At 43.7% G+C, this 13,489-nt stretch overlaps 4 protein-coding genes across 13 annotated transcripts in view; 3 read left to right on the forward strand and 1 right to left on the reverse strand.

Moving 5' to 3' along the window:
• The window catches only part of LOC108031476 (glutamate-gated chloride channel), a 35,685-nt gene extending 31,513 nt beyond the window's left edge, over window positions 1–4,172 (forward strand). For 8 of the 10 annotated variants that reach the window (XM_050888357.1, XM_017104947.3, XM_017104941.3 and 5 more), the window contains 2 exons: window positions 317–433; window positions 658–4,172. In XM_050888357.1, coding sequence (XP_050744314.1) covers window positions 317–433; window positions 658–667 — 127 coding nt within the window. In that variant the 3' untranslated portion in view covers window positions 668–4,172. Of the gene's footprint in view, window positions 1–316 lie in introns of all 10 variants that reach the window. The other 2 variants (XM_017104944.3, XM_017104943.3) reach the window with 1 other exon arrangement.
• A 53-nt stretch (window positions 4,173–4,225) lies between these two features.
• On the reverse strand, window positions 4,226–5,957 carry LOC108031475 (luciferin 4-monooxygenase). Its single transcript, XM_017104936.3, has 3 exons — window positions 5,814–5,957; window positions 5,247–5,758; window positions 4,226–5,183 (listed from the first exon to the last, which is right to left on the reverse strand). The coding sequence occupies exons 1-3, from the start codon at window positions 5,955–5,957 to the stop codon at window positions 4,226–4,228; spliced, it is 1,614 nt and encodes a 537-aa protein (XP_016960425.1).
• A 1,600-nt stretch (window positions 5,958–7,557) lies between these two features.
• Window positions 7,558–9,716, forward strand: LOC108032245 (luciferin 4-monooxygenase). Its single transcript, XM_017106108.2, has 2 exons — window positions 7,558–8,242; window positions 8,460–9,716. Exons 1-2 carry the CDS (start codon window positions 7,575–7,577, stop codon window positions 9,418–9,420), a joined length of 1,629 nt encoding a protein of 542 aa, XP_016961597.1. The 5' UTR covers window positions 7,558–7,574; the 3' UTR covers window positions 9,421–9,716.
• A 455-nt stretch (window positions 9,717–10,171) lies between these two features.
• Window positions 10,172–12,146, forward strand: LOC108032170 (luciferin 4-monooxygenase). Its single transcript, XM_017106024.3, has 3 exons — window positions 10,172–10,353; window positions 10,409–10,920; window positions 10,973–12,146. The coding sequence occupies exons 1-3, from the start codon at window positions 10,210–10,212 to the stop codon at window positions 11,928–11,930; spliced, it is 1,614 nt and encodes a 537-aa protein (XP_016961513.1). The 5' UTR covers window positions 10,172–10,209; the 3' UTR covers window positions 11,931–12,146.
• The last annotated feature ends 1,343 nt before the right edge of the window (window positions 12,147–13,489 follow it).

A 13,489-nucleotide genomic window follows, 5' to 3' on the forward strand; every position in this document is an offset into this window, starting at 1 on the left:
CTTCCAGTCATTTTGCGTGTGTGATTTGTTTGTTTTAAAACACGTATTTAGTTGTAGACCTCGAGATTCGAGCCTCCCCAGTAAAATGTAGTTCTTCCCACCGCTGTAGATACTAAGTCGCACTTTTCGTTTCCAGCACGTAGTGTTAGCGCCCCTCCCTTTTAAAACAAACAAATTATTGCCAAATTTGGAACTTTTCAAAACGATGATAAAACCAAAACAAACAATGAAACCAATCAAGTAATCACAAAAATCAAAAAGCCAATCTTTAGATGATCAATTAATTTGCATTTTCGTACTTGTTTAATATCCAAAGACAATGTTCTAGATCCAAGAGAATCGATGTTATATCGCGGATCACCTTCCCGCTGGTCTTCGCCCTGTTCAACCTGGTCTACTGGAGCACATATCTCTTCAGGGAGGAGGAGGATGAGTAAATGCCGTTACCTATTGCCAAACACCAATTACTTTATAGAAGGGTTGGCGCTCTTGGCCAACACGAATGTACTAACCTATTCTTTCATTCTTTCCACCTCGGTTGTCTTCATTTCATGCTTTGTGTTGCTTATGGCTTTGTTGGCTTCATTTCCACTTATGCTTTGGATTGATTTCTTGATTGACACCTTGATTGAATGGTTTGAACCGAACCCACTAAAGGACCTTCTAAGGCGCGTCTCTGAAACCAGTGGCTATGTAGAATCTAACACGAAATTAACTAATTATACCGCTAGCGAGATCGAGGGATACGCTGCGATAGTGCCATATGCCATATATATGCCACGGGCTCTATGCCACATGGCAGATGCTGTGTGCTATTCGTGCGGCTATGTCTCGGAAGAGTGCAGACTAGTTAAGAACGGTATCCGGCAAGGCTCCAGGGCACTTCCACTAGAGCGAATAATGTTCGATGAATGACAAAATTGTAGTTAATTGTAAGCCAAATTGATCAAGAGTGACTGCATAGTAGATAATGTTATGGATAATTATACGAGACACACACTGAACACACACCACGACACTCGTTTGACTTGATTTGTTTTTTGAGGATGCTCCAAATTGTTACAATTGATTAGTTATTCTAGCTGGTAATCGACGATAATCGAGTTTTGTTCCGGACTCTAGCTTAGTTCTAAAAGGAAATTGCAATTGATTTGTACTTAATGCGTTAAGTTAGTTAAGCCGCAGACAGCGAGAGGAGGTCGTGGACGTTCGACGTTTGTAAATATGTCATACAATAAGTTTTAAGCGAATTAGTTTAATCGAATTCTAATTGTATAAAGCGTGTAGATAAATTTAAGTTTAGTCGATAAACGAACAACTAACCGAAGCGAGAAATCTAGGTAAATTCAATTTAATTATGTTCACCATCGAAGTAAATAAAAATCGAATCGAATCGAAGCGAAAATATCGAAGAATCCTTCAAAGCACACAGAAACAAAAACAGAATTTTCTTTTCGCATTCTTGCCCAAACTACTCCTAAACGATAAGTTCATCTGAAACTGGTGGGTATCTGCAAGTTACTTTTCCCTATCTTTATTAGAGACTTTACTCATTGTTTATAAACGGCTTGCTTTTGATTTTAGAGTTGACTTTTATAGTAGTTAAATTGTTCTTATACTCACGGGGATAAAAGCCCTCAAATTCTGATTCCTGTTTGTTTTGACTCCGTAGAGTATTATAATAAATTTACAATTGCCTACTTATGTATTGGGTCGCAGAGACCACTTAGCTAGTTAATTTCCTTAATTAGACTTACAAATTAAAATATACAACATGCAAACCATAAACCAATTAACAGACAATACAAAATATTTTAACGTAGTAAACGACCCTTAACGTAACGAATACTACACATAAATTTATTGAAATCAGTATTGTAAGCCATAAATAAGATCAAGATATATACGGTTCTTTTCATATCCAAGATATCTTTGGTTATTTAAGTGCCTTTTGTATGCCAAGGAGACTTCTCCCCGCTTTCCACCCTTCTCCAACCCTCCTCCTCTCTTTTAATAACTACAATCCCTTCTCCTCTGGAACTCTTCCCCGAAACCCATTAGAGAAATGCACTAACCGACACCATAAACTATGCAGCTCTAATTTTAGAATTATAACTAAAGAGAATTCTACATAGCAACAACAGAAACAGAACCAGAACCACAATAACAACCTAAATCCTTCGGATAAAACCAAATAAAATATTTTAGTAGCTTTAATATTTTTATTAACTTGAAGCCTGTTTTATTCTCATGTTTGTTTAACTTTTTCTTTGGTTTCGGAAATGCTTTTGCTATCATTTTGCTATCATTTATAACCTAAAGGTAAGAAATTAAACGCAAAAGGAAATCAAAAATCAATTGAAACTTATTCTAATATATAGACACTACACAAGGCACCCTGCATAATAATTGTTGTCATTAAACAAGCGTCATAAGTACGATCAGAACATAAAGAAAACCGAAAAGTCGAAAACCGAGATCCGAGATCCGCAAACGGAACCGGAACCAGAAAATATTTATAGATACTTTCATGTTGTAAAAGTTGTGCCAAGCAAAGAGAAACCAAAACTAGTCAAAGAATATCGAAAGATCGCGAATTATAACTATAACTCTAGCTATAGTTGTATTGTATATGAAGCTATTGAACATACAGGGTTTTTAAATGTGAGCATATAGTTGATGAACCAGATGAAGATCGAGAAGGTCGAAAAGTAGTATCGATGGAGGCGCGTTGATCGATGTACTAGAGGAAAACAAATAATCACGAAGATGATGGAAAAACAATTAAATTAGTCGTACACACGGGGCGGGCGAGGCAACACTGTTTTCGGCATTTATTTCTAGTGGAAAACCATACTTAGGTTGTGTGCTGCTCTTCGTTTGCCGTTCTCCAATCCAATTCGGTCAATTATCATTTTCCCGGCAACTCGTCTAGCAGCGGCAGTCCAGTTCAGTGTAAATAGTTTGGGTCAGAGCATGTAAATGTCATTTAATGGTTAGGTTAAACGAGAAACACAACTACGGGAAATCGTAACACGAAATGTGCACAACTTTATATAAATATAGATGCGTTCCAAAAAGACTTACAGGTTTTGATTAACAAAGAGAGGCATAGGGATAAATCATTTATCACTGCGATGTAAACACGAGAAGAACTATGCGAACGAGTAGATCCTAAGTTAACGTATGTGTAGATCCTAAGAGGCCGTTCGAAACCAGACTAGTTAAACGAAAATTCACACAACTAAGCTACTAAGCGCCACGGCAATTGCATTCACCACCCACTATCTGAGCTCACTTGATCCACTCACTCACTACTCAATCACCACTTACACCACTCACTCGATGTTTAACCTTTGCTAACGACACGAAAGAAATCAAAACGACACCCAATCGAAGTCGAAAACGAATCTAATCTTTGCACAGTTTGTGGGGGCAAACGAGTTTGAGAAACGCAAGCTAAAATTTAGATAAATCATAACACATATCTTCCAAAAGGGGGCGGCTCATGGCCCATTTATAACAATCAAGCAACTCAAACTATAATTTCTAGAGAAGAAGTGTAAATACAAGCGACAAAACAACCAAATCACACGAATCGAAGTTGCGAAATCGATGGCGGTCGAAGGCGAATCAATAAACACTGCAAATCACCTTACTTTATAGAGCTAAGTCAGGACATGCACACTCACACCCTAGAAAAAAGAAAAATCCCCGAGATACCGAGATACCCAGATACCCAGATCCCCGATCCCCAGACAGGAGAGGATTTAGCAAAGATCACACTCACCCGTTAGACCTAAGACCAAATCGAACCGAATAGGCCAGAACATCGCATGAATTTCACTGCAGTGCAGTCCAATCCTGGAACATAGCCCAGCCCAGTAAGCAACAACGCCAAAACCACAAAGTAAATTCTAAAGATACATTTAGACCCGGCAGTAACACATCAAAGCCGTTGGTGAGAAATTAAAACAGCAAATCAAATGCGCAAGTGAAAGATTAGTAGCATAATTTTACAAAATAGTTGAAATAATTGTTGTCACCCGAAAGGAAAGAACTCCTAAAACGGAAACCAGGAAAACGAAATAATTGTGTAAAACCCCCAGAATAAAGATGTTTGTGAAATGTTTATAAATAAATGATGCAAAACGAAATGAAAGAATACACAAGCCGGAGACTTTAATTTCTATATATATTTACAATACTCCAGAGGAACTCAAGCCTACTTTCTACCCTTTACTTGCAGAAAGTGAGCCTTGTTGGCCATTCGATTGGTTTTCCCATTGGCACTTCGCTTCAGGTCCTCCACGATGACGCATCCGCCGTTCAGCTGCTTGTACTTGGAGTCCGTTTGTGAGCTCACATAGTCCACCACATCCTGGGCCTTGAGATCGCTTCCCAGTTTCTTCACCACGGCTGCGGCAGCCTCGTCTCCGTAGATGTTGCTCCACACCCCGAAGACACAGACCTCGGCCACGTCGGGCATTTCGGAGATGATGGTTTCAATGTCGTTGGGATAGTACATGATGTTTTGGTACTTCAGCATCTCCTTCTTGCGGTCCACAATGTACAGGTAGCCATCGCGATCCATGTATCCCAGGTCCCCAGTATGGTACCACTGCTGTGGATCGCGAATGGAGCGGGTCTCGGCTTCGTTTCCATAGTACCCCGACCAGTGCTGGTTGTTCATGATGCACACCTCCCCAACTTTCTCGGGTCCCAGCGGTAGACCATCATCACTGACTATCTTCAACCTTAGACCGTTGAGCAGCCGACCCACTGATCCGGGCTTCTCGTCAAAGTGGCAGTTGATAGTGGCCATGGCGCCGAGCTCCGTGAAACCGTAGACAAACTGCAGGCAGTCCTGGCTCAAGCGACTCCGGATGCTCTTCTGGACCTCGATGGCAGCCCGGGATCCTCCGAACATGTAGCATCGAAGGCTGGACAGGTCGCTAGTCTCAAAGGCTGGACTGTTAATCATCAAGGCCATGCTCGAGGGCGGCTGTATGGTCCATGTGACCTTGTACTCCTCGATGATTCGCATGGCGAAGGCGGGGTCGAAGTTATTATCCGCAATGATACGGGTTGTGCTGAACACTCCAGAGGTTATGGTGGTGAGCAGGCCTGTAATCCAGTCCAGGGTGTTATGGGAGTACTGAATATCAGCGGTTGTCAGATGACTAGAATTGTTAAGTAATCAAAAAGTCAGGAGGGTTTGATGGATATCCAATGTAATAGCTTACTAATTGGCTGCCAGGATATGCCGGCTATTGGTAATGGTTACTGCCTTGGGAGTACCCGTAGTCCCCGAGGAGCAGAGAATTGCTAGGGTCTGATCGTTGCCCTGTTCCAGTCGAGCTGGCTGAAAGTTTTCCTCAATGGGGGTGGCCAGAACTTTATCGATACTGATGGAGTCCGCAGGATGATTGCGCATGGTGACGATCTTTGCGTCCAGCTGAGCGGTGGCAGCTCGCACTTTCTCGAACTCATCTCCGTCGCAGAAAATAATGCGTGGCTTTGTTATATTGTAGATTTTTTCAATCGTCTCGCGGTCATAGGAGATGTTTAGCGAATGGAACGCAATTCCGTTGAAGAAACAGGCGTAGGCAACGGCTAGCATGTGGGTGGTGTTCCTGCCGATAATGCCCACCACATCGGATTGGAGAAGCCCCTCGGATCGCAGGAAGCTGGCCACTCGCATCGAGTTGGCATGCAGTTCCTCCCTGGTCAGCACTGTTTTCTCTGTAGCCGAGATCTAGAAGAACTCCTGTGTAGTTTCGCATCCAACAAATATCTTTTATAAAACCCACCTGGGCAATGAGCTGCGGATGGCGCCGCATCTCTCGGAAAATAATCTCTCCAATGGACATGTCCGAGTCAAAATATTTAACAGCAGGCTCACCAATCCAGATCTTTTGATCGCTATCATAGGAATTCACCGGTGTGTAAGGCATTTTTAAAAAAATTTAATTTGTTTTGCTGCTAAAGTCAGATATCAACTGCTGGCGATTCGCGACTGTAGCCGCGCTTTTATAGATCGTACCGCTTACCCACGCTTATCTTATTTAGATACAAAGTTTTGCTGAGAAGTAAAGTCAAATACAAATACCATAATATCATCTAACAGGAGCTGCTCAATGTGAAGGAGCGAAAAAGATAACGCCCTTCTCTTGGATCTTATCAATAGAATTTGATCATAATATCGTGGGATCTGTCAGTGGCTTATCAGTGCGAACTATCGTAAAATTTATCTTCTAGTCGTAGAATATTTTTTGACTTTTATTTATTACTTAACTTTTCTTCAATGAAGTGATGTAAATTAATTTTTCTTGGCGAAATTAAAAACTTACGCCTAATGGTTTTACAATATTTGCACCATAGTATCACCTGGGTAGGAAAATTAGCAAACCAACTACGTAAAATTATTTCTCCGTCATAAATGTCACGGGGTGTGTTGTTTAGCAGGTAACTTCTTCGCCAGATGGTTATCAGTTAAGTCCACGAAGAGATTTCATTACATATCAGCTTAACTTTCTGTCTTATCATCGTTGTTCTTTGGTCCCCAAAGTTTATGGCAATTCATTCTGCGCCAGCAATCTTAGTTCCGATCTTTTTTTCTCGGACTCTTATCAAGAATTACATATCTGGTGCGACTTGTGTTTTTTTGCTAAGTTTCACCAACACAAATTACAACAAAAACGTTGTTGCTTACATAATTTTTAAGAGATACACTCGACGAGAACGCTGTTCATTTCATTTTTATACTTTTATTTACACCATTTGGGATGGTCTGAACAATTCGGCAGTTTATTCGTCAAGTATCTATCGGTCTAAACCTTTACATATTTGTAATTTTTAATGGAAATGAGCTGCACCTATGATCACATTTTTGGGATCCTTAATAGGTGTTAAAAGTATAATACATTGTATGAAAAATCCTGAGAATATATGTAGAGAGAACTACATGTAGATAACTTAAAAAGTAGAAACCATGAAATGTAGAGTAGTTATTTTTACATGTAAAATCAAATGTACACCTAGTTCCCAAGATACACTAATAGATGGCGCTCCATCGCAGAACAAAATCATTGCAAAATTTAAATTATGATATTTGGACGTTCTTCTTTTAGTATACTTTGTCCAACCTTTGGATATTAAATTGCTAATTAAATTAATGGAAATATTTTGTAAGAATATGAATGTAAAGAACAAGTCGCAAGATTAGTGATTCAAATTCCACAGGATGAAAAAAAAATACGTGTTTCTACAAAAGTATTAGTTTGGATTAAAATAGGGTTGTGAATGGTTATCCTGCTCCGCATCTTAAAAGATGCTTTATTAAATAACAAATAACGGCTGCCGCGGGGTCAGCTGGGTAATCATCTGATTCGCCAAACGGTTTCCACCGAGATATCGTGTCAAGCGAAACTCTGGGCAATCAATAGGTGAAATTAAATATCCGGACACTTTAACTGCTAAATTGCCGGCTAATTTTTCGCAATTTCGCTGACCTTTAAATAGACCTGTCCGCAGGCGAGTGTGCAACAGTTGCAAACCGCGCGTGCATCACGATGTTGGGCCTCATCGGCAATCCGGAAACGAGCTACGATCCAGATCAGAAGGTGTGGAGTGGCTCCAGCCAGCAGAGTCTCTGGAACGAGGAGCTGACCGCGGGACAGATCATCTTCCGGCAGCTGCAACGGCAGCCCCAAAGGATATTCCAGATCTCGCACTCGGATAACACGCGGCTAACCCGCTCGCAGATGCTGCTAAATGCGGCCAAGATTGGCTGCTATCTGCGGGATAGGGGTTTCAAAAAGGAGACGGATTTGGTGGGACTCATGGCCCGTAACTCCACGCATGTAGGCGCCTTGGCCTACGGCTGCCTGTTCAATGGAACTCCCTTCCACGCCGTCAATCCCAATCTGGAGCAGAAGACCATCGAGAGTCTCTACAGGATCACCAAGCCGCGCATCCTTTGCTGCGACATCGGGGACTACGAAAAGATCAAGGACATAGGAGCCGCGCTGGGAGCTCTGATCATCACTGTTAACGGGAAGGTTCAGGGGGTAATGAGTGTGACAGACCTTCTGCAGAACCCCCTTCCCGAGGACTACGAGCCTGCACGGTTCCAACGAGGTGTCGATCGCACCATGGCCATCCTCTGCTCCTCGGGCACCACCGGAACTCCCAAGGCGGTGACCCTGTCAAACAGCCGCAAGCTTTTCGAGATTCACAGGTAGTTAAGGATTATTATATTTTAAAGGCTAACTTAAGAATGTATTTGGAACTGAAAATTTAAGATTCTTCCACTTTTGAACATTTTGGATCTTTAAATTATATTATCAAGAAGGTTCATAAGCACATAATTCAGAAATTACTAAGCCGTTGGATATAAACTCGTTCGATATCATCGTTCTTATAGTGTAGTAATAATTTCTCATTTAAAATTCCAGCTACCTGGGATCCGATGACGTTCAATATGCTCCCAGCACCCTGGATTGGCTCACGGGGCTCATCACCCTGGTAACCGCTGGGGTCTTTGGCACAGTTCGTCTTATTTCCAGCGAAATGTTCAGTACCGCCCACTTCCTGGACATTTGTGAGCAGCACGAGATCTCCTGGACCATCATGGCCAATTCGCATGTGGCCATGTTGGCCAATTGTCCCAACACCAGGGCACAAAGGCTGCGCAGTCTCAGGCATCTGCTCTTCGCTGGAGGGCATTGCCTGGTGGCAACCTTGAAGAAGATGCAGTCCTTCCTGCACGGATCGGGAATCCTAAGAAATGCCTACGGGCTAACGGAGGTGGGAACTTTAATATCCTACAACTACGACACCCAAGCAAAGCCCACTTCCGTGGGTCGCCTGATGCCGAATATTCGGGTGAAGATTGTGGACTCCTCGGGCCAGTTGCAGGGCCCCAAGGGATTGGGTGAGGTTCTCTGCCACAATGGGCAACCCTGGAACGGATATGTGGGCAATCCCCAGGCCACCGCGGAGATGAGGGACTCAGCGGGATGGTATCACACCGGCGACGTGGGTTACTTCGACGAGGATCGCTGCCTGCACATTGTGGAGCGCAAAAAGGACATGCTGAAGTACCTGGGAATGATGTACTATCCACATGAGGTGGAGGAAGTGATCGCTCAGATTCCCGAAGTGGCAGAGGTTTGTGTTTTCGGCATCTGGCGGGAGACGGAGGGCGATGCCGCCGCTGCATCCGTGGTCCTGCGATCCGGCAGCAAACTGGATGCCCAACACGTCGAGCAGTTCGTCCGGAAAAACGTAGCAGTGCAGTTCAAGCATCTCCACGGCGGAGTCCAGATAGTGCCCCAGCTGGCAAAGAGTGCCAATGGAAAGGTCAATCGACATGCAGTTAAGGCGGCCTACTTGAGAGATGTGGCCCAGTCTTAAAATCTACTGATTACCAATCATAACATAGCCATGACTAGGCAAAATCGATTTTATCACCTGTTCAGCTTTACTAAATAAATCAAATATATATTTAAAACATTTGACAGGTTCTTGGTAGAAGTTCCTGTTAGGTATATTACTGAATTGTTTTTCTGTTAACACACATTTGTTGGCACTCCAAGCGGATAGTATTAGTTAATGTCGGTATAAACCTACTATTACAGCTGTCTGGTAAGCGTCACACATTATTTAACTATAAGCTTACAAATAAATAATAAACATTTGAAAAAAGCGGACCCTCAGGAAAAATACCAACTATTTCAATTAATTAGAGCTAATAAAATCAAGAGGTTCTCAGCTATTATCTCAGAAGTTTCAAAAGAGCTTCTCTCTATCGCTATTTGGTAATGTATTTGAACCAACGTCTAATCGATATGCCAATATTTGCCATGTTTACAATGCACATGCGATGCAGTATATACACAACATTCTCAATTGAGAATCTGCCGAGTCATTGCGAGAAGCACAGCCTCAAATGTTGCGGGTCTACCGTCAATTACTGGGGCAGAAGGTGTTTTGTTATGGAGATTGCCTCACTGGCCCGACTACTTTGATCACAAGTGCAGCTGTAATCGCGTGTCGGTGTAATCAGTGCAAACGCCCCGAAAGTTATCTAAAACAGTTTGCGTATAGATCGCTCGGCCCTATAAAAGGCGGGCTACCGTTGCACTTTGCATTAGTCGAGAATACCTAATAGATACGGCGACCAGCGGCTGGGAAGTTCACAGAATGCCGTATAGACCAGCCAACTTCTACGATGCTGATCTCAAGATCTGGAGTGGTGGCAAATTGGAGTACTACTTTGACCCACACTTGTCGATCGGGGAGATAATCTTTGAGGAGATGCGGCGGCATCCACAGCTCATAGCTCAAGTATAGCTTATACCTCAACTGAGATATCAAGTGCTGATCTAAACTATCCTTTCAGATCTCGGCTACGGAGAACACGATACTGACCAGGGCGGAGCTCCACGACAACTCAATGCACCTGGCCAGCTTTATGCGATCCGAGGGACTTCTCCAGTCCGACGTGGTGGGCATCATAGGTAGAAATACCACCCACATGTCCGCTGTTGCCTACGCCTGCTTCTTCAATGGAATCGCCTTCCACTCACTCAACATTTCGTACGAACAGAGCACCATCGAAAAGCTGTTCAAGATTACCAAGCCCCGACTTATTTTCTGCGATGGGGATGAGTTCGAAAAGGTTCGAGCTGCCACAGCTCAGCTTAAAGTGAAGATCATCACCATGCGCAATCACCCTTCGGATTCCATCAGCATCGATGAAGTTCTGATCACTCGCATTGAGGAAAACTTTCGGCCAGCTCGACTGGAACAGGGCAACGATCAGACCTTGGCAATTCTTTGCTCCTCCGGCACCACGGGGATTCCGAAGGCTGTCACCATAACAAATAGTCGACAGATCCTTAACTCCAGCCAGTAAGTACGGTTCTTGTACACAGACATCCTTAAGTAATCGTACTTCTCCCAGCACGCTGACCACCAACGATGTTCAGTACACACACAGTACGCTTGACTGGATTACCGGGCTTTTGACCACCGTCACCTCCGGCGTCTTTAGCACCAAGCGAATCATAGCGGATAACACTTTCGATCCAGCATTCTTTATGCGACTTGTGGAGGAGCACCAGATCACGTGGATAATCCAGGCGCCGGCCCACATGGCCATGATGGCCAACTCACCAGCTTTTGGTACCTCAGACCTGTCCAGTTTGCGATACTACCTCTTCGGGGGATCTCGGGCTTCGGTGGAGACGCAGCATCTCATCCGGAGCCGCCTGAGCAAGGACTGCCTGCACTTTGCCTACGGGTTCACTGAACTGGGCAGCATGGCCTCCATAAACTTTCACTTCGACGAGAAGCCCAACTCGGTGGGTCGTTTGGTGACGGGGATGAAGCTGAAGGTAATCTGCGAAAAGGGAGAGTCCCTCGGGCCCGATGAAGTGGGTGAGCTATGCCTCTGCAATGACCAGTACTGGGCCGGGTATTACGGTAATCCAGACGAGACCCACAAGATGAGAGACCCTCAAATGTGGTTCCACAGCGGCGATCTCGGTTTCGTCGATGAAGATGGGTTCATATATATTGTGGAGCGCAAGAAGGATATGCTCAAGTACCAGAACATCATGTACTATCCCAATGAGATCGAGAGTGTCATCTCGGAGATGCCAGACGTGGCCGAGGTGTGTGTCTTCGGGGTGTGGAATCAGATCTCTGGGGATGAGGCTACCGCCGCAGTGGTTAAAAAGCAAGGCAGTGCCCTTACGGCCCAGGACGTTGTGGATTATGTGGCAACTCACATCGAAGCCAAGTACAAACAGTTGAACGGAGGAGCCATCATCGTGGAGGATCTGGTGCGTAGTCCCAACGGCAAAACCAACCGCATGGCCAACAAAGCGTTCTTTTTGGAGGCCAAGAATTTAAACTAAACAAAAAACTCAAAAAAAGATAGCTATTCTTTTGTATCTAAGAAATATATTCAAATATCTCATAAAGTAACAACAAAGTTTTTTTTAAGTAGTTAGGAGTTACTTCTTGTTTTGAAGTATAACTGTCCCATCTTTTGATTGATTTGTTTAACCTGTTTCCTTTGTCCAAGATATTCAACTAGAAGATGATAAATAATAAGTGGCTCGCCTAGTCAATGTCTTTTTCATTTATCATTCGAATGTCCTCTTAAATTTGTGGCAACTATCAGGGAAAATATCTCAAACCTCTCTCAACTTCGGCTTATCTGTCTGGATTGAGCTTTTCGAGCTTCGCCCTCAAATCGGTGACGTAGTGCTCCGATTGGAAGCGATAAGATTCAGCCTGGACTGAAAAAGGCCGGAGACCTACTGTCTTTCATCAGTCGCTGAAGATCATTTGCTGAAACCGGACCTGGGTATATGACCGGACAGAAAACCTTAACCAACGTTTGTTTGGTCTCAACAAGTCTTATTATTAGCAACAATGGAACCCTCAAGCACGCAGGTCCATAAACATACGATAACTTGGAGCGGATTTTCGATTTTCAAACCTCTTTTTGCCTTTATTCGGAACCATCCGTCCAGCATATGTCCGTATGACCGAATTCCGAATCTATGCCTTCTTCAGTTGGTCGTGTAATGGCGATACTCGGGTCTAGATTGTGAACTGCTCGGAACAGTTGCAGATCTTCAGACGCAATGACAACCCATGGATGAGGGATTCAGGGAAATGGTATTAAGCTGGTGAGGTGGGCACTTCGATGAGGATCACTTTCTAAACATTGGGAAGAGCATTAAAACCATGCTGAACTAAACTCGACTCATCGAGGAGCACAGAATCGCGTGGGGTTAATCCAGGTATCTTCTTACATGGCCATGATGACCAACTCTCCAGCATTTGAAACATCCGACTTGTCAACGATACTAACTCTTTGGAGGACTTAGGCTTCGGTGGAGACTCAGCATCTCATGAGAAGTCGCCTGAGCACGGACGCATTTACACTATGCAATGTGGTTGGACGCCTGATGACGGGTCTCAAGCTGAAGGTAATCTGCGAAGGTGGAGAGTCCCTCGGGCCCAATTAGTTGGGGGAGCTGTGCCTCCGCAATGATCAATACTGGGTTGGGTGTTATGGTAATCCAGAAGAAACACAAAAGTTGCGAGATCCTAATATGTGGTTCCTCAGCGGGTATCTTAAAAACGTTGGTAAGGATGGATTCATATATATTTTAGAACGTAACAGCGATATGCTAAAGTATGAAAACAATATATACTATCACATTGATATCGAGAGTGTCATCTCGGAAATCCCATACGTGGCCGAGGTCTGTGTCTTCAGGGTGTGGAATTAGATCTCTGGGGATTAGGCCACCACCGGCGTAGTCAAAAAACATGGTTGTGGACTCACTGACCTATATCGAGGCCAAGGATAAACAGGTGAACGGTGGAGCCATCTTTGCGGAGGATATGCAAGACCTACCGGAATAGAACTATTTCCATTCTCACTCAAATTAATGGC

The sequence above is a fragment of the Drosophila biarmipes genome, chromosome 3R (assembly GCF_025231255.1).
Source record: "Drosophila biarmipes strain raj3 chromosome 3R, RU_DBia_V1.1, whole genome shotgun sequence".
Taxonomy (NCBI): Eukaryota; Metazoa; Arthropoda; class Insecta; order Diptera; family Drosophilidae; genus Drosophila; species Drosophila biarmipes.